The sequence below is a fragment of the Pseudopipra pipra genome, chromosome 5 (assembly GCF_036250125.1).
Source record: "Pseudopipra pipra isolate bDixPip1 chromosome 5, bDixPip1.hap1, whole genome shotgun sequence".
Taxonomy (NCBI): Eukaryota; Metazoa; Chordata; class Aves; order Passeriformes; family Pipridae; genus Pseudopipra; species Pseudopipra pipra.
This window is the reverse complement of record NC_087553.1, coordinates 74,043,206-74,062,969: the sequence shown is the minus strand read 5'-3', so window position 1 is coordinate 74,062,969 and position 19,764 is coordinate 74,043,206. Positions and strand designations below refer to the sequence as shown.

The 19,764-nt window shown below is 48.7% G+C and overlaps 2 protein-coding genes and 1 long non-coding RNA gene across 5 annotated transcripts in view; all 3 read right to left on the bottom strand.

The window, feature by feature from the left end:
- The window catches only part of LRGUK (leucine rich repeats and guanylate kinase domain containing), a 53,618-nt gene extending 52,980 nt beyond the window's left edge, over positions 1–638 (bottom strand). For all 3 annotated transcript variants that reach the window (XM_064656594.1, XM_064656593.1, XM_064656596.1), the window contains exon 1: positions 325–638. In XM_064656594.1, the coding sequence (XP_064512664.1) occupies positions 325–507 (183 nt within the window). In that variant the 5' untranslated portion in view covers positions 508–638. The remainder of the gene's footprint in view (positions 1–324) is intronic.
- Positions 639–2,817: 2,179 nt separating this feature from the next.
- Positions 2,818–7,096, bottom strand: LOC135415068 (uncharacterized). The gene is made up of 3 exons (XR_010430962.1): positions 5,976–7,096; positions 4,733–4,803; positions 2,818–4,283 (listed from the first exon to the last, which is right to left on the bottom strand). It is a non-coding gene; the product is annotated as an uncharacterized LOC135415068 (long non-coding RNA).
- Positions 7,097–11,392: 4,296 nt separating this feature from the next.
- The window catches only part of EXOC4 (exocyst complex component 4), a 304,134-nt gene continuing 295,762 nt past the window's right edge, over positions 11,393–19,764 (bottom strand). Inside the window, exon 18 of the mRNA XM_064656590.1 lies at positions 11,393–12,649. Coding sequence (XP_064512660.1) covers positions 12,412–12,649 — 238 coding nt within the window. The 3' untranslated portion in view covers positions 11,393–12,411. The remainder of the gene's footprint in view (positions 12,650–19,764) is intronic.

Below are 19,764 nucleotides of genomic sequence, written 5' to 3'. Positions count from 1 at the left end.
GGGTTAATTTGGCCATGCATGTGCCAGCTTATCCTTAATCTTTGTATACCAAGGGGACTTGGCAATGCTGGGTTAATGGCTAGAACTGGATTATTTTAGAAGTCTTTTCCAATCTAAATGATTCTATGAAAGGAAGAGGCGGGCAATCTAGGAATACCTTGGACACCATGAGACCCTAAAAAAGGTAGAAATGAGAGGCGAGAGGACACAATCCACTCACTCCCCCTTCTTTCCCTCAAATCTCCATTGAGGGATGAGGAGGGAAAGGGCTGGTCCCTCACGAGCACCCCCCTCCCCAGACAGCTGGGCAGCCCTGAGCTGAACCTCTGAGCGCTGTGACTCCTCTTCTCCTTCGCCCTCCTCCTCCTCGTGGTCCTCCTGGCCAGGCGGGCTGAGCTGGGGCTGCTCCTCGGGGCGCCCCTGAGCGAGCTGCTCCGGCGGCTCACGAGAAGGGGTAAGACGCTCCTCGCAGTTGCCCTCTCGGTCGTTCTCCTCGCCCCCCGCCATGAGCCGTGATAAAAAAAAGAGGGGGCGGAGGGGCCGCGCTATCGGTCCCGTCCCTACTCAGGCCTGGGCGCCGCCATCTTGTTTACTGTCTCGTTGCCATGGAGACGGGGAAGGGCCGCTCCCCCCAGGGGATGCGCACCGACCGCCCAACCAGCCAATAGAAACGCAGAGCGTGCAGCGGTGCACCATGGGAGTTGTAGTTCGGAGCGCGGCGCGCCCTCGCCGTGTCCGCCGGGCCGCGGAGCATCTTGGGAGTTGTAGTCCGCCTCCCTGAGGCGGCCATTGGCCTCACTCCCCTCTCCCCTTCACTGTGCAGAACAAACCTTGGGGTTTTATATATATATATATACACACATTATATATATATATAATATATTTTAATATATATAATGTTTGTATAAAATATGAGATATTTTTAGTATATAAAAATAGATATTTTATAATATAAAATATATTTATATATTTATAAAAATATAAAATATTTTCACAGTATGAAATAGTTATTTATATAATATAAAATATTATATATTTATATTATATATTTATATTCTAGTTATATTCTAGTTAGATGATGATGATGATATTCTAGTTATATTATATATAAAATGTCATATATCATATGTCATAAAATATCATATATCATAAAATATCATGTATTTTATATATCTATATATAAACCAAACCTTGTTTATATATAAATATATAGAGAGATATAAAGTAACCTTGTCACTTTAAGGAGGTAAAGATGCTCACCAAGCCCCTCTGGCAAAGGTCACAGAGCCTTTACTGCTGCCTTGATACCTGCAGGGGGAACAAAGTGTTTATTCCACATTTTTGGTCAACTCTAAAGTAACTGAGACCTTCATATTTCGAGGGGTCATATTTGAGGGGTTTAAATCTAAATTTAATCCCTAAGGATTAAAATGAAGAGAGGACACGACGCCCTCCATGTATGACCACAATCACCAAAATCCCACCTGTGATTGTTCCATTCCATTGGGAAGGGCCAAAAATGGGATAAAAGGGGGATTTAAAGGCAAAAATCTGAAGGGGAAAACACCTCTTTTTTTTTTAATCCGTTGACCACCATGTCTCTCCTCCTTCCTTGAAGGGAGCTTTGTGCCTCCAACACACTGGAGCAGCCCCAGGAACATTAAGTTTATATATATATTTATATATTTAGCACTAATAGATCTCTGTTTTTATATTTTCTGTCACAACAATCACTGGCAATCCTGAACCCGCTTTCCTGTTGCTCCAATAAATTGTATTATTTGTGACACTGGGCCACAAAAGTTCTTATTGAACTCGGCCAGACCTACCTACAGTGTCATAAAATTATAGAATCATTTAGGTTGGAAAAGACCCCCAAAATCACTGAGTCCAACCAGTAATCAATAACCATCAAGGCCACCACTAAACCACATCCCCAAGTGCCACATCCACACGTTTTTTTCACACTTATAAGATTATAAATCGTGCTATTTGTGATTGCACAACTTCTTCTTGGACCTGACCAGACTTCTAGTGCTGAATTAATTCTATAATTTTACAATCAGAAATTAATTCTGATCTCTGAGAATCAGCTGGAAATCAAAGGGGGTTATTTTCTGCCAAATTTCTGTATCCTTAACAATGATAATTATTAACTCCTTTGATAATCAAATAATTTCCAGGGCACCATTACCTTGGTTTTCCTATTTTTTTTTTGTCTGGGAGGACTGGTGCCATCCATCATTTATACTGGGAATCACAGCCATCTGCAGGAGTGAGGGCCTGGGGTGCTTTCAAAGGAGGAAGGAATGTGTTTCCTTAGGAAAAAAAGTACAATTTCAGAACTGGTGGGGAGAAAAAAAAATCTGTATTATCATTTTGACGGAAATATTTGGGAAATAATAAGAGATGAGACTGTCACGGAGGGAGAGAAGTAAAATGACAGCTTTTTAAGATCTTTTTCCTGTTATCCTGGTTTCATTTATCACATATATCTTGCAGACATCAGTCTGCTCTTAATAGAAGTCTGAACTAAAGATGCTAAAGGTATTTGAGTTTTTGAGTCTAGCATCTACTGCAGGACGGGGTAAAATGAGAAGGTAAAGGCAGAAAATAAAGGAGGGGAGGAGGAGAAGATGGGTCAGGATGTCTCCAAATGCAGAGACAAACCCAGGAAGTTGCTCCATGTGATAAAACAATTTAAGGTTGGGAACAGTGGATCTCCAGTATGGGTTGTGACAGTCATGTGAGCCTTGAGTACTGTAATTCTGGGTTTAAACATCACATAATTGCCTTCTCTGTGCTCACAAAGTGGCTACTGCTGAAAAAAAAAATCAAACAAAAAGATATAAAAGCTCCCTAATGGACATCACCCATTGACTTCTATCTCTGTGCTTCAGGGAAACATTATGAGAACTGCAATGGAGCTCCCCCAGCTGACCTTCCTTCATTATCTCACTGGCCATAAATGTTAAAACCCTGCCTGGGATTTATTCCTAACTAAGCACCCCGTCCCTCCTCCCACAGCCTGGGCACACAGGACTCTTCTCCAGCTGCATGTCCAGGATTCTACTTGGGGATGGGCAGCAAAAGGAAAGGTTGGGAAGCTCAGGGAAGGACAGAAGAGCCTGAAAGGGAAGGAGGGATCCTATCTGGGAGTATGTTTTGGGATTTGTTGTCACCCAGGAGAACAATTCCTGACTCAGCAGAGTTACAAAGCCAAGCGGGAGCTGCTCCAGGGCAGCTCCTCACTGTGCTGCTGTGGCTGCTCCAAGCTTTCATGTTATTTAGGATATTCTCCTTCCCAAATCCATGTGTTTTGTACTCTCCATCAGCAGATTTCACCTTCTGCAAACAGAGAAAGCCACTTTCTGAGGGGAACCCTGCGCTCCCTCGCTGCAGGGTTATCCTCCATCCCCTGCTTCCCTCCAGTGCTGGGGCTCCCTGGGACCACAGGATGTGGCTGTTGGTCACCACGTGCCATCCTGGCATCCCAAAAAGCGCTGCCTGGCCCCACCACGCCCCTGAGTGTGCCACGGTGGGGTTTCCTTACTCTGCTTCCCACATTTTAAAACACGGGGCGATTGGGTCAAGCCCGCAGGAGACGGGACGCTTTTCACCCAGGGGAGTTGTGGAAACATCTGCCTTTTAGCTGGAGCTTTTCAGAGGGGTTTGAGAACTCTGCCAGCCTGGAAAACTTGGTGATATGGAAAATCTGTGAGGTTTTAGAGAGGAAAAAAACCCTCTTTATTCAACATCACAGCTTTGGCTGAGCCTGACGACGTGGAGCCACACAGGGATGAGGACCCTGGCAGGACCTGGTGCTGCTCCTGTGGCTTTTCTGTCACCCAGTGAGTGGTTCTCAGAGCCTCAGGGCAGAAGGTGGTGACTTGGACCCTTGTGGTTGCTCTGGAGGCTGTGCCATCTGTGGTAGGTGGCAGTGACAGCCACCAAGAGCAGATATAACCTGGCACCCCCCAGGTTGTGGCTGGGCTTAAATCCCACAAATGGACATATAATATATATAATATATAATACATACATTTTTTCCTGTCTAGTGCTGTGCCTTTGCAACCTGGGCAGCCAGACAAACACCTCCCAGCTCCCCAGCTCCACATGGTGTCGGGAAGGCAGCTGAGAAGCTTCGGATCCACACGCAGCAGGTTTTTTTGGGAAGACGCTTCCCCGAGCTCCCGATCCCTCCGAGAGGCAAAGGCCGCGCACGTAATCAAATTAACATCTCGCCGGGCAGCTTGTCCTTGTGAGACAGGGCTGGAGGTTTCCTGGGAACAGATGACAGGGAAAGGGCAGCTCCAACTGAGGTTTACATGGACTGCCACGGAGCTTGGAGCGGGGCCAGCCGGGCTAATGAGTTCTCAGCGTGGAAGCTTCCCAGAGTTTATTTGCTACCATCTGGAAAACGCCCGCCCTTCCACTGGGATTCAGGCGGGAGAAGGGGTTATTAAAACCTCAGAAATGCACTTTTCCTCCCTCCCTGTCCTCCCCTCCCCACCCCGTCTGTTTGGCTTGGCTGGCACGCTCCGGGATGAAATGGCTCCTGGGAGACCCCTCTCCAACGGCGATGGCGACTGGAAGGAAATCAGCCTTAGGGATTCGGGGCCAGAGACAGATTGTTCCTGAATGGGGCCGTCAAAAAGAGAAGCAGAAACAAAAAAAGCCTCTGTGGCAAGGGGAATTTTGGGGGACCCAGAAAATAGTTGGGAAACGTCACCTCGGACCTCCTCCTTCCAGTGGTCCAGCACGGCACATCCAGCCAGGGATTACCCGGGATATGTTCTCTTCCTTGGCAGAAAGGATGGAAAACTGAGCTTTCTTTCCTCCATAAACTCCTAAGCAAGGCCATCCCAAAGGGCTGAAATCTGTCTGTCCATCTCCCTCCAAGATCCATGTTGGGGTTTAAGCTTTCTAAGTGATTTGTGCACCTCCCTCTCCTTGTCTTCCACCCCCCGTGCTCCCAGTTTTAGCCCCAGCTTCTCCATGGCCTTAATGGGCACCATTTCCTGGCAGATTTTGGTTCACACCCCCCAAAATGTCACCATATCCCCTTGGTTTTCTTATTTCTTGTTCCTATGGTCACTCCTGGAAAACAAGGTTGGCCAGGAATGTTGGAGGAGCTGGAAAGAGCTAATCCTGCACACGAGGGACTTTCAGAGCAGCCCAGGCTGCTCTTCTGAGCGATTCATGAGCACCAGCTCAGTTATTCCCAGCCTCACCTGACACATTCCTGGGAGAAGGAGGATTTCTGGATGCACCAAGGAGGGATAAACCTTCTAGGCCAACGTTCAGTCAGGAGGAGGAGGATGGCTGGTATCCAAGAGGGTGGGAGGAAGGGCAGCCCACCCCATGGCCAGCTTGGATCAGTGAAGTTCAGTGGTTTGAGGTGGACTCAGCCCCAAAAATGCATCTAAAAGAGCCCCCACTGCTCTCACTTTCTCAAGGTAAAAGCTTAAAGAAGGGGATGGAGCAGCACAGGCAGGTGAGAAGCGACTCCACCTGTGCTAAGGAATTCATTAATGAACTAATGAACTCATTAATCTGTTGTTCTTGTCATTGGTGAAGGGGCTGATGTGGCACAGAGGGTGAAAAGTTTACCCAAATGTCTGGTCTCATGGCACATTTCAAACAGTGCTTGGCTGTGGCGTGGAATGTTCCCCAAATTCTCCTGGCTCTGGAACAGCAAACACCAAAATGGCCATTAAAAATAATCCTGAAAACCAGAAGTGAGGCTCTAAATCAAGCACTTATTATCCTAATAAAGCCTCCCCTCTATTGACAGAGGGAGCATTTCATACTCAGAGGATGTGTTAACAGCAAACTGGCCTTAAATACATTGATTTACTATTCAATTATAAAAACAATCAGCTCCCGAATATGTGCCTCGTGCAAAGCAGATTTATGGGCAGCCCTGGCACTGCTCCCGTAAAACTCCCACACAAACTCACTTGGTGACTCACCAAGAAGCAATAAAAGGACCCAGCTGGGTGTGGGGAGGAAGGGGAAACCCCAAATGCTGCCTTGGTTCTCCTGAGGAGGAAGATAAACGAGGTGTAAATCAAGCTTAAATCACATTTAACCCAGCTCTGCGTGTCTAATTTTCATGGTGGTGGGGCGGAGGTGAGAGTTTATTTGACATCTTCCCTTCAGCTTATTCCCAGGGCTGTGTTCCTGGTGTTCAACCTGCTGGGAGCACATTCAAGCTCCTTAAATCCTGAAGCCAATGGGTTGGGTTTGCTCCTTTCCCCGGAATCTTCTCGTGTTTCTTGCTGAAGCTCCCTGAGCTTTTCCTTGGGGAGCTGTGTGGGAGGAGTGTGTGTGTCACAGCACTTGCAGGAGCAAAGCAAGGGGCTTAAAAACCTTGGATGAGGGGTCAAGAGGGGCTTGGGGCATCACAGAGATGTTTAGGTTGGAAAAAGATCATGGAGTCCAACTGTTAACCCAGCGCTGCCGAGGTCACCCCAAGTGAAACATCCACAGGGATTTAAAATCCCTCCAGGGGAGGGGACTCCACCACCCACCCTGGGCAGCCCCTTCAGTGCCTGACCACCCTTTCCATGGAGAAATTCCTCCTCATGGCCAGCCTGACCCTCCCCTGGCACAGCTTGAGGCCGTTCCCTCTTGTCCTGTCCTGTTTTCCCCTTAGGAAGGTGGCGAATGGGATTCAGGGAACTCAGGTTGTGGAAATGTTGCAGGCTGGAAAATAAGCAGTTTGAGGTGAAACCCTCAAAGTACAAAGACCACTTTCCACTCTCCCTGGTTCAGAGAATCATAGAATCCCAGAATCCCAGGATCACTGAGGTTGGAAAAGCCCTCCCAGCCCATGGATCCCACCCTGTGCCCGATGCCCCCCTTGTCCCCCAGCCCAGAGCACTGAGTGCCACGGCCAGGCCTTCCTTGGGCACCTCCAGGGATGGGGACTCCAAACCTCCCTGGGCAGCCCCTGCCAAGGCCTGATCACCCTTTCCATGAGGAAACTCCTCCTGATGTCCAACCTGACCCTCCCCTGGCACAGCTTGAGGCCGTTCCCTCTCCTCCTGTCCCTTGTTCCCTGGGAGCAGAGCCTGACACCCCCCCCAGCTCCCCCCCTGTCAGGGACTTGCAGAGCCAGAAGGTCTCCCCTGATCCCTCTTTTCTCCAGGTTGAGCCCCACCAGCTCCCTCAGGAATTCTCCAACCCCTTCCCAGCTCCGTTCCCTTCCCTGCACATGCTCCAGCCCCTCTGGAGGGGCCCAGAACTGCCCCCAGGATTCCAGGGGAGGCCTCCCCAGTGCCCAGCACAGGAATGGGCACTGCCCCAGACCTGTGCCCAGACCTTCTTAGGCCCAGGTCTCCCCCTTTAGTCCCTGTACTACTCAACTTAGGCCGGGCCTCCCTGCGCTTGTCAGAGCCCAGCGATGGAGGGGACTTAGTCAGGAGCAAGAGCAGCAGCTCTGCCTCAGCTGGGGGACAGAGGCATGAAAAACAACCATGACACTAATTTCAGCCACCACAGGCCTTTGGAAACGCTCAACACCAGGGGCAGCATCCAGGCTGCTCCATGTTTTTCCCTCCTTCCCCCTATCCCTGTTTTCACCTCTCCCATGGTGCCCGGGTGCCCTCAGAGGAGCTGCAGCAGCCCGAGGGGGGATTTGTCTGTGCAAAAAACACACATTTCACGCTGCAGCTCAGCAGAGGAAACGACAAACACCGAAGTCCAAGGCCCTAACAGTCCAGTTTTCTCCCCTGATTGCCGCCGTTGCCTGAGCTTCACAGAGTAAATAATGAACAGCGGTGCAACGAACTTCCCAATAAATCGCTGCCGATGGTTTTCACACGGGTCATCCAAGAGCAAATTTAATGATTACATGCTGGCTGCAGCCACTTCATTTTTTTATTTTCCCCCCCCTGCTCCTGGCTCACTTGTTAGATCCAATCAGCAAAGGAAAGAAGGGAAAATGAAGTAAAATGCCTCATTTCTGAGTCCCCCCGTTCGATGCGAAAGCTCGAACATGCGGGGGCACGTTCGGGGCACGTGCAGGGCACGGCTCGGATTGACAACGTGGTTTTGCCCTGTAATGAAAGAATGGGGTGAATACACCAGGGATGGGGGCCTGGAGAGCAATATTTGACTTCCCTGCACCTTCCTTTGGAGTTTCTCATCCCTCATGGATGTTGGAGCACAAAACCCCTCAGGGCAGAACCTCCCCTGCTCTGCCCACACACAGCTCCAGTTGCTACTGGGATAGGATTCCTGTGGGAATTTCAACTGTGGTGGGATGAATCCTTGGGTAATAAATTCCTGAGATCCGAGCACGGGCAGCTTTGTGGCCTGCAGGGTCTGCAGGGATGGACAGGGCTTGTGTGCCCCAACGGGAATTAACCCCCAGGACTAAGGATTAGAGTACAAGTAGCCATTTGAGTGACTTTTCCACTTTTCCTCAGCTGAGTAAAATGATTCTCTTTTCACCCCCAAAATCTCCCTGCTTGTCTATGAGCAACAGAATCGACATTTGGGTGACTTCTCCAAGTCTCAGCTCCATCAAATGACCCTTTTCCTCCCCAAAAAAAGCTCCCAACTTGTCTGTGAGCTGTAGAATTGACATTCCTGCAATGCTAATTTCCTCTTGGCACCTCTCCCTGTCTGAGTGCCCTCCTCTTTATTTCCATCACCACATTCCAAATGGGATTTGCAATTATGACCCACGTGAATAAAATAAAACACAGCCAACAAAAGGCAGAAAGAGGCTCAGGAAACTGTTCCAGGTGGAGCTGTCTCTGAATGGAGGGCAGAGGATGAGGTTGGGGGGATCCACACCATGATATCCCTGGAGGGCTTCTCCATCCATCCATCCCTCCATCCATCCCTCCCTCCCTCCATCCATCCATCCATCCCTATCTATTCTATCTATCCATGCCAGTTAGGCAGGTTTATATCACCCTTAATCCAGAGGATATGGAGGGAGGAGACCCCCAGGAGAGGATGAGCTGGTGACTGACACTCAATCATGAAAGGAATCACAGCAATTTGCTTCACCTTCCACTTCTGGAGGCTTCAAAACCACGGGATAATTAAAACCCCATAAAGATTATGAGGCTGTAAAGGGGAAATTGGGAAACCTTCATAAACTTTTACAGCCCCCCATGAAAATATTCTAGTTTGTGAGGTGGAGAAGTGTTTCCTTGTCTCTTGAAGCACCAAAGGAGCACTTCCATGTCATGACTGCTCTCTGAGCCTTGGCACGGCGACAAGTGTTTCGCATGGATTTACAACCCAAAATCTCCGGGGTGTCCTGCAGGGTCCTGTCAGGACAGCAAAAGCACTCCTAGGCAAGAACTCGTGCAGGGAACAGAATCGTGGAATCATGGAATGGTTTGGGTTGGAAGGGACCTTAGAGACCATCTTGTTCCAACTCCCCTGCCATGGGCAGGGACACCTCCCACTAGCCCAGGTTGCTCCAAGCCCCATCCAACCTGGCCTTGGACACTCCCAGGGATCCAGGGGCAGCCACAGCTTCTCTGGGAAATCCATTCCATCCCCTCCCCACCCTCCCAGACAGCAATTCCTTCCCAATATCCCATCTAACCCTGCCCTCTGGCACTGGGAAGCCATTCCCTGTGTCCTGTCCCTCCAGGCCTTGTCCCAGGTCCCTCTCCAGCTCTTCTGGAGCCCCTTTAGACCCTGGAAGGGGCTCTCAGGTCTCCCTGGAGCCTTCTCTTCTCCAGGTGAATATTCCCAGCTCTCCCACACTGGCTCCAGAGCAGAGGGATCCAGCTCTGGGAGCAGCTCCAGGCCCTCCTCTGGACTCTCTCCAGCAGCTCCACATCCTCCTGCTGTTGTTCCCAGAGCTGGAGGTAGAACCAGAAATATTCTCTGTGGTTTTGTAGGAAGGTCCCACACTGAGGATTGGGTCCCTTCAGGACAGAAATGGGGTGTGTCATGCTCTGCACAGCTCAGATCCAAGACAAAGGGGGTTCTTGGGTCAGTGCAGAGTTTGCAACAACTTCATGTGGTTTGTTCCCTCTGGAAAACCATCCTCCACTGGGAATGTGTTCTAAATCCCCCATCTGTGTGACCGAGTTCCACAGGTTGGGATGGGGAAATAGTTCCCAGGCAACAAAGTGCTGAGGAAAGGAAAAGCAAATGCTGGCAGGGCAGTGGCAGAAAGTTTCCCAAGGGTTGGTGCTCTCAGGACACTTGTGCTTCTGTTCCATCCATAAGAACTGATAAATCCAGGACAGCCAGAGCCTGCCAAATGTGCCCAAGACCATGAGGGACATGAGGGACATCCATGAGACCCAAAAAGGGTGGTGGCTGCTGTGTGGAGAGAACAGGATCACACAGGCACCTGGGGGACACATTGTGCTCTCAGGGGACTTTCCAAACACCTCCTCAGAACCTCTGGTGTGTCAGCACCACCTTCTTCTTCAAGAAGGCCCCCAAGAGTGGCTCCAGATGGATGTTTGGGGGGGGTGTGGACACTGGGAGCGGATCAGCAGCGGGGTGTCCGAGGAGTTGTTTACTATGAACAGGAACAGCTTGGCTCTGCCCACAGCAGCAGCTTCAGGAACAGGAATGTTCCCAAAATGTTCCCTCCCACCCCCACTCCCTCCCCTCTTAGATTTGAAACAAACACCGACACACAGCCCAGACCCTTTGTGAGGGAAATAAATAAAACCCAGTCTGAATTAGGCCACAGCAGCTCAGTCTGAATTCAGGAGTAAAACCCAGTCTGAATTTAGGAATAAAACCCAGTTCGAATTAGGCCACAGCAGCTCAGTCTGAATTCAGGAGTAAAACCCAGTCTGAATTTAGGAATAAAACCCAGTCTGACACGAGGCCACAGCAGCTCAGTCTGAATTCAGGAATAAAACCCAGTCTGAATTCAGGAATAAAACCCAGTCTGAATTAGGCCACAGAAGCTCAGTCTGAATTCAGGAATAAAACCCAGTCTGACATGAGGCCACAGCAGCAGCTCAGTCTGAATTCAGGAATAAAACCCAGTGTGAATTCAGGAATAAAACCCAGCCCAACATTAGGCCACAGCAGCTCAGTCTGAATTCAGGAATAAAACCCAGTCTGAATTTAGAATAAAACCCAGTCCAACATTAGGCCACAGCAGCTCAGTCTGAATTCAGGAATAAAACCCAGTTTGAATTAGGCCACAGGAGCTCAGTCTGAACTGAGGAATAAAAAATCTGACACGAGGCCACAGGAGCTCAGCCTGAATTCATGGATGTTGAGAAGCTTCTTGAGGACTGGACTGAATGATTTGGATCATTTCCACACCGATGGAACCTTGGAGAACATCGTGAATTCGGACCTGGAAAGGAACTTTTAATCACCACAAACCCACAGTTGTTACAAAAAAAACCCAAACAGACAGAGCAGAAGAGCCTTTGAAGAGTCTTTAAACATCCTTTAATTTTGCAGTTTCAGGACACCCAAGTTACACAGCTCAGGGAGAACCTTTCTCAGCAGGTGAAACCCAGCTGGGCCAACAATTTATTTGCCAAATACAAGTGGAGTGTGACCTTATTTTTGAAGACTATGGTCAAGACAGGGCAGGAATGGTGACCTGAGTGTCCCTCAGCCCACAGAGCTTGGATCTGCCCTCCTGCCCTTGCTGATCATCAGTGCTGAGCCACATCACCCCGTGTGTCCTTCCAGAACATCAAATGACAACGACAAAACGCCTTTGGAGCTGGGCAGGCTCCAAAGATACACTGGGAACAAGAGAATTAAGCTCTGTTATTATCTTATGTTGGCAATTCTCTCCTGCAGCCGCCGTCGCCCGGTGCCAGATGGCTCCGGGATAATGGAAAAGTACAAGTGGGAAACAAATGGTCCCGTGTTCCCTCCCACACTGAGAACTGGCTGAAGGATGTATCAGCTGAAGGAGTAAACAACGAGGTCTCTTTGCAGTGGGAACAGCAGAAAACTTCATGTGGAGCTTCTCCACTTTTCACGTGGAGAAAACTCTCGTGGAGAACTCTCTGCAGAGCTGAGCAGGCCTCAAAACAGGGCTCAAAACCATCAAGATCCCCACAGGACTGTGCTTGACTGTCATGGTGCTGTTTATTTAGCGTGGTCTGAACTCCCTGACCCGACCCAGCGTGAGATCTTCTCTTTGGCCACCCCACCAGAGACAGCAGCTTGTTTTACACTCCCCAAAGCGAAGCAGCAGGAGCAGAGCAAAGCCAACTATCCCACCCCAAACTCCACCAGGACTCCTGGTCCTGCCGTGGGAGAACACGTGAAGAAGCATGATGATGAACACACATCAGAACCCCCCCAAAAAACAACCCCAACCCCAAATCCCAGGTGGCATTTCCCTCCCCACCAGCACACAGACAGAAGCCTGGACCTGCCACCTGCCAGTCCCGGCTCTCCCATGGGTGTGAGGGGCAGGGTGGGTCACACTGTGGTGATCTTCTTGTCCTTGGTGGCCTGTTTGATGGCAGCCTGCTCACAGATGATCTCCTTGAGCCGCTGCAGCCTCATGTTCTGCGTGGTCTGGTCGCCCACGCCCGTCTGGCTGCGGTGCAGCAGGTTGAGGGCGTAGATGTATTCCAGCTCCGTGTACTTCACCCCCTGATCCACCACCAGGTTCAGCAGCTCGTCTGCCGTGTTGTAGAGCATCTCATAGTACTGCCTGCAAAGCAAGCGAAGGAGAAAACCGCCTCGGTAAACGCTCCAGACCTTTATTCCTGCGGAATCGCAGGATCGCGGAATCAGCCGGGTGGGAAAAGCCCTCTGAGATCGTCCAGTCCAACTGTTGCTCCAACCTCGCCCTGGTGGCACTGATGCCACATCCAGTCTCATCCCAAACACCTCCAGGGATGGTGACTCCACCTCTTCCCTGGGCAGCCCATTCCAATGCCTGATCACTCTCCATGGAAAACATTCCTTCCTAAAAATCGCACCAACTCTTGCTTTTATTCAGCAGAGAAACATCAGGTTTCTGATGGAAACATCTTCCTATGGAACACCATCACAGAATCCCAGGATGGTTTGGGTTGGAAGGGACCTTAAAGATCAATCAGTTCCAACCCCAACACCTTCCACTAGCCCAGGTTGCTCCAACTTGGCCTTGGACACTTCCAGGGATCCAGGGGCAGCCACAGCTTCTCTGGGAAATCCATTCCAGCCCCTCCCCACCCTCCCAGACAGCAATTCCTTCCCAATATCCCATTTAACCCTCTGGCACTGGGAAGCCATTCCCTGTGTCCTGTCCCTCCCTGCCTTGTCCCAGGTCCCTCTCCAGCTCTCCTGGAGCCCCTTTAGAACCTGGAAGGGGCTCTCAGCTCTCCCTGGAGCCTTCTCTTCTCCAGGTGAACCCCCCCAGCTCTCCCAGCTGAACATCAGGAGATGCCAAGTGGGCACCTACAGGCACAGGGGGGACAAACCTCCCAAGTTGGCTCCTCACACTCTTCCATCCTGAGCTAAAACACAAACTGTGGGGAACTGAGGGCTCCCCTCTTCCAGAAGGTACCAGCAGCTGAGATACCACTGGGATCCCCCATGGAGAAACCAGAATATAGATAAAGATGTGTACAGATCTATAGATGTCATATCATGGTATAGAACTGTCTCAGTGGGAGTGTCTCCCTTAGGAAAAAGAAAGGGAAAGCAGACAAACCACTGGAGAACAACTGGGTAACAGAGATTCCCAAATCCCCCTGGTTTAGCCTGATAAAAGAGGGGGTTTGTGCAGCTGCAGAGGCAGGGGGGGAGGTAAGGATGGGCCCCTGCACATCCCTGAGCCAGCTGCTCTTTGCAGAAGGGATTTAGGAGAGTCCTGCAGCCCTACAAACTCCTCAAGTTGGGAATGTCACCCTGTGCCACCTGCTGATCTCAGTTCCCATGTGCATGACAGGAAACCCCAAAACATTCTGTGCCACCCCATCACACGGGACAGTCGATACCATCCCAGAAAGTTTGGGTTGGAAGGGACCTCACAGCTCAGCCAGTTCCAACCCTGACACCTTCCACTATCCCAGGTTGCTCCAAGCTGGCCTTGGACACTTCCAGGGATGGGGATGGCAAGTCTTTTTTGCTCCAAAGCACAGGACTTCACCTTCCCAAGGTCACAGAGCACCTTAAAATAAAGAGAAAGGACTAAATCTGCTCTGTCTGAAGCACAAAGGGATCACTGGACGAGCTCAGCGACACAGGCCCGTCTTTCCCCCACATCCTTCCACCTTCCTTCCTTCTCACCTCTCCCAAATCTCTGCCAACTGAAGAATAATTCTGCCCCTAACAACCACAGGATTCACCTGCCACTCTTCCCGAGATCAGATTATTTTTTAATTAAAAACTTCCTCTAAAATAAAAACGAGACAGCGGGAGAGAGAAAGAGAGCGCGAGAGCGAAAGGTGCTGCATTTTTAATTGGGTGCAATTAAAAACCTGCTGCCTTGGCTTGGCACTGCCTGGGGCCAAACCCTATTTGCATGAGTAATTATTCACTCCATTACCGAGTCTGCTCGACTTTGCCTCCCTTGTCTTTGAAAGTATTAATAAATATTGATCAGGCCCACTCCTGTTTGCCTTCGCCCAAGCAGCTCCGATGGACTCATTTTTTGATGTTATCAAATAATGAAATATGAAAGAAAGGGGGTGGGATGAGCCTCTTGCTCTGTGATTTTTTTTAATTTCAGCTCCTTTGATTAGCAAGGGGAGGTTGTGGGAAGCAAGGATGGGATGGGGGGAATAAATGGACACCGGGTGAGGGGGATCTGCTCAGCGAAATCCTTTGGTTGTTTTTTATAAAGGTGAGCTTTTAAAACCAGGGAGGAGAATTAATATTCATCAGGAGCTCCTTCCATCATCTGACAAAACAGGTTAATAAATAATAATATGGGATTAGCACACCTAACCAAAGAGGAAATTTAGCTTCCCAAGCTTTCTTTTGGCTTTAATGTGGGCACGTGGAAGCTGATTTACCCCACACAGGTCACCAGCCTGGGCAGTAAGAGCTTCCAGGGCTCCAAAATGGGATATTTGGGGCAAGAAGAGAAGAGATTAAAGCTGAATTTACAAATGTATTCACCTGAGTTTGAAATGTCTGAGGTTGGACAGGGCTTGGAGAAACCTGAGATAGTGGAAGGTGTCCCTGCCCGTAGCAGGGGTGGGAATAGATAAGTTTTAAGGTCTTTTCCAACCCAAACCATTCCAAGGACTCTAAGAAGTCAGAAATGCAGCTGATGGGAACAAAGTGACCTGGGAACTCACCAGGGAAATCTTTGTGTTTGTGTGTTCATTCACTCATTTATAATTTTATTTATATTTTGCTGAAAAGCATCGATGGGACTTGTTGAGTCGATCTGATAGGAGAGGTTTTATACCCTAAGCCTGGGGCAGGTCCTTCTGGAGCATCTCTCCTGATTTCCTATGGAAATAAAGTGCTGTTTCACAAGGGCAAGGAAGCATTCATCTGGCTCCAAAACCTTTAGCTCTTTAGGATCTTAAATCCCTGGTCAAACTCTCCACTTAAGCTCAGCTTTAGCATCGATGGCCTTATTTTGGGGGAGTTAAAGGCTGCCTAAAATATCCAAAGTCATTAATATGCTGCTCATACAGGATGGCCGACTAGTTTTGATGGCTTGGATGACCAAGATTTGTTATTTTTTAAGAATAAAATCCATCCTTCGCGTGATCAACTCACGTCCCAACCTTGACATCTGTGATCTGTTCCACTGACGGTGGGATTGGGTTCAAAGGTGCCTTGAATTTTTTGGGCATTTTTTTCAGGACAAACCTAACTTAACCCAAAGCTCAAAATGCACTTTTCCTCCTGGAACTGGCCCAGGAAGATCCACCCTGGCACAAAGAACAGCTCTGTGCTAAGAGCACACAGGGAAGGGCGAATATCCCTGGTGGAAATGCTTCCCAGGGCAGGAAAAAAAACATCCCACACCAAAGCTGAAAAAAAGCCAACTGAGCCACAAACCAGTTTGGTTTTTAAACAGCCCTTTTAAAAGAAAATATCAAGTTGCCAACAAAGAACCCATTTTGGAAGGAGGAATTTTGAGCACATATATATATATATAAATATATATATTAAAAATGGTCTCTTGAACTCTATACTTGGAGAAAGAGAATAAAAATTAAGAAGCTTTCTCACTTAGGGGAAAAAAAAAACCTCTCAGGAAAGGCAATCAGCTCCTCTGAGGGCTGTTAATACCCTCCTCCATTTAAATGTTAATGTGCACCTGTAACCCAAGGCCTGCTGCACTCAAAAAAACCTTTTTCAAAAGGTGGCCAGGTGAATTCGAAATGAAATTCTGATTTTCCCTGGGAGTGACTTGATCTCTTCTTCAGAGAAGGACCTTCAGATGAGAGGAATAAAGGATCTCACTTTAATTATTCCTTCGTTAGGGAGCTGGGGGCTGCTCTGAGCAGTGGAGACAGAAAGAGAAGCACAAGGCAAGAACTCAGAGCTGGGTGTGATTTACCCAGAGGGAACAAAAAAAAAGGGTATATATACATTTTGTGCCTTATCTCCCTCTCTTTTGGGGGATTTGGGAGGCACTTTGACAGCCCCCCGAAGTGCTGCTCTGATAGGAAAGTCAAAAAGGTTAAGTAGGAAGAACTTACACTAAAAATCTGGAGAAAAACTAAATGAGGGGAGGTTTTAAGACAGGATTTAAGGAATGTTTTATGATGAGGGTGGTGAAAGACTGGCATGGGTTGCCCTGTAGCTGCTCCTGGATCCATGGCAGTGTCCAAGGCCAGGTTGGAGCAACCTGGGAGAGTGGAAGGTGTTGGGGTTGGAACTGGATGGGCTTTAAGGTCCCTTTCGACCCAAACCGTGCTGTGATCCCATGAAAACCCACCAGACAGCACAAGAAAGCAAATGAAGATGAAAATAACCCCAAATCTGTGGTTATAAAATCACTCAGTTCTGATATTTGCAGATCCTGGTGGAACCAGGACATTTAAATACGAGGGGGGACGTGAGGGAGGGCAAAAAGGGCAAATGCAGCAAGAAATTACTTCAGTCAAATATCTTCAGTTGAGTAATGCAGAAAAAAAAATGTATTTTCAGGCCTGGCTTGACCAAGGAGAGAATCCCTGAAGAATTATCTTCCCCAAGGAGACAATTTCTGCCTGTGTGGAGACATCTGAGGTGGGAAAGGGAGAGAGATGAGGACGGAGATGACGGTTCCAGGGGTGGGAGGGATGAGCTCCAGCACCCAGGGTTTGGCAATGCGAGTCCTGAAAACACCAAGCAAAGGAAAAATCCATGGAAAGCAGCAGTTCCTGGAATTCCCACATCTCAGGAGGGCTGAAGAGATGTTTGCACACGTGTCAAGCAGCATTTTAAAATCCTGCAAGGACAGGTACTGGTTGTTCCACCTTCAGGGCTTCAAAAATTGGGATGGGAGGGGTCTGCTACGTCACATCATGGCATGGATTCATATCATGGAATGGTTTGGGGTGGAAGGGACCTTAAAGATCATCCACCACTGCTCATCCTCAGCTGCAGCTACAACCCTAAAATAAGTGAATTCCATCACCCTCAGGAATCCATTCCACATGGGAATGTGGATCCTGATGGACGTTTCTTAAGATTCCTTCCCTGATTTTTAATTAACCCGGAGCAGTTCTGGGGACAACAACAGGAATAATCCTTTTCTGCCTCCAGAAGAACCCAAAGTGCTTCAGGGGGAATTCCCAGAGGTGGTTTTGCTGTTCTAAGTCAACCTCAGCTCCTCTTGGACACCAAGCCAAGGCACCTCTCACTGCCTGGGGTGAGAAACCCCCACATTTCTCCACAGGCTGTGGAAGGAACCCAAAATTAGGCCAGAAATGTTCATGCCACTCTGATCAACAGCTCCTCTAGAGGCACCAGAGTCCACCTCACTCACAAACCCTCAGGAGCCCACCCTAAAGATCATCCAGCCCCACTCTCACCACTGCTCATCCTCAGCTGCAGCTACAACCCTAAAATAAGTGAATTCCATCACTCTCAGGAATCCATTCCACAGGGGAATGTGGATCCTGATGGACATTTCCTAAGATTCCTTCCCTGATTTTTAATTAACCCGGAGCAGTTCTGGGGACAACAACAGGAATGATCCTTCTCTGCCTCCAGAAGAACCCAAAGTGCTTCAGGGGGAATTCCCAGAGGTGGTTTTGCTGTTCTAAGTCAACCTCAGCTCCTCTTGGACACCAAGCCAAGACACCTCCCACTGCCTGGGGTGAGGAACCCCCACATTGCTCTGTGGGCTGTGGAAGGAACCCAAAATTAGGCCAGAAATGTTCATGCCACTCTGATCAACAGCTCCTCTAGAGGCACCAGAGCCCACCTCACTCACAAACCCTCAGGAGCCCACCCTAAAGATCATCCAGCCCCAATCTCTCACCACTGCTCATCCTCAGCTGCAGCTACAACCCTAAAATAAGTGAATTCCATCACCCTCAGGAATCCATTCCACAGGGGAACATGGATCCTGATCGACATTTCTTAAGATTCCTTCCCTGATTTTTAATTAACCTGGAGCAGTTCTGGGGACAACAACAGGAATAATCCTTTTCTGCCTCCAGAAGAACCCAAAGTGCTCCAGGGGGATTTCCCAGAGGTGGTTTTGCTGTTCTAAGTCAACCTCAGCTCCTCTTGGACACCAAGCCAAGACTTGTCTCACTGCCTGGGGTGAGGAACCCCCACATTGCTCTGTGGGCTGTGGAAGGAACCCAAAATTAGGCCAGAAATGTTCATGCCACTCTGATCAACACCTTCTCTAGAGGCAGCAGAGCCCACCTCACCCATAGCCCCTCAGGAGCCCAGAGGGAGATGTGCCACCACCACAATTTGGGGGCAGGAGAGCCCAGAAGGCTCTGAAGGAAAAGCGTGTCCAGAATGTCAAAAAAACCACTTCAAAGCCTAAAAGGTTCAAACATCCAAGATGTGAAACGGGTTGGGAAAGAAAACAAAGCACGAGGGGGAGAAATAAAAGTGAATTTATAATATAATGGTGCTTCACGCTGCAAATCACAGCCCCGAACAGGTAATCAAGGCTGGCGTGGAAGGATAATATTGGCTTTTTTTTTTTCCTTTAAAACTGCAAAAAGAATTAAAAATTAATATTAAAAATAATTAAAAACTATTTTTTCGAGGCAGAAAACGGTATCAGAGATGGGAAGCCCTCACACCTTGATCAGCACTGTACCCACTGCAGTGCACGGGCAACAAAAATCAATGTATTTATTCAAAAGCCATAAGTCCGACCTTCTAATTAAAGGCAGCCACGTTATAAAATCTAATTACTTTCCCCTTTCAAGTTGAAACCACAGAGACAGTGCAGGAAACACCACACATAAATCAGCTCACCTGAGTGGTGCTTTCTACATGAATTAAGCAATTTTGGATAAAAAATTTTTGACAGACAACATTTTTGGGGTGCAATGGCAGCTCTGTGGGACTGAAGCACTTGGTCTTCTCTCGCTACAAACCCTTTTTGTGAGACACAGATGATAAATCACCTCTGAAACGTGGAGATAATTAGCAAAGAGAAAGGTAGAGCAGGTGCAGAACATCACCACTCTTCCCAAAGGTCTCTCCTTTTCCCTCTGCTCCTTTTTATCCTGATATTTCCAAGCTCTACCTTTAGTATTTCCTTCTTATTCCCTTTTTCCCTTCCTCCCGTGGTTTGTCGCTCGTGCCTTGGACAACGTGGCCCTGCTGGGAAATGAGCTCAAGCTGTGCCAGGGGAGGGTCAGGTTGGACATGAGGAGGAATTTCCTCATGGAAAGGGTTGTTAAA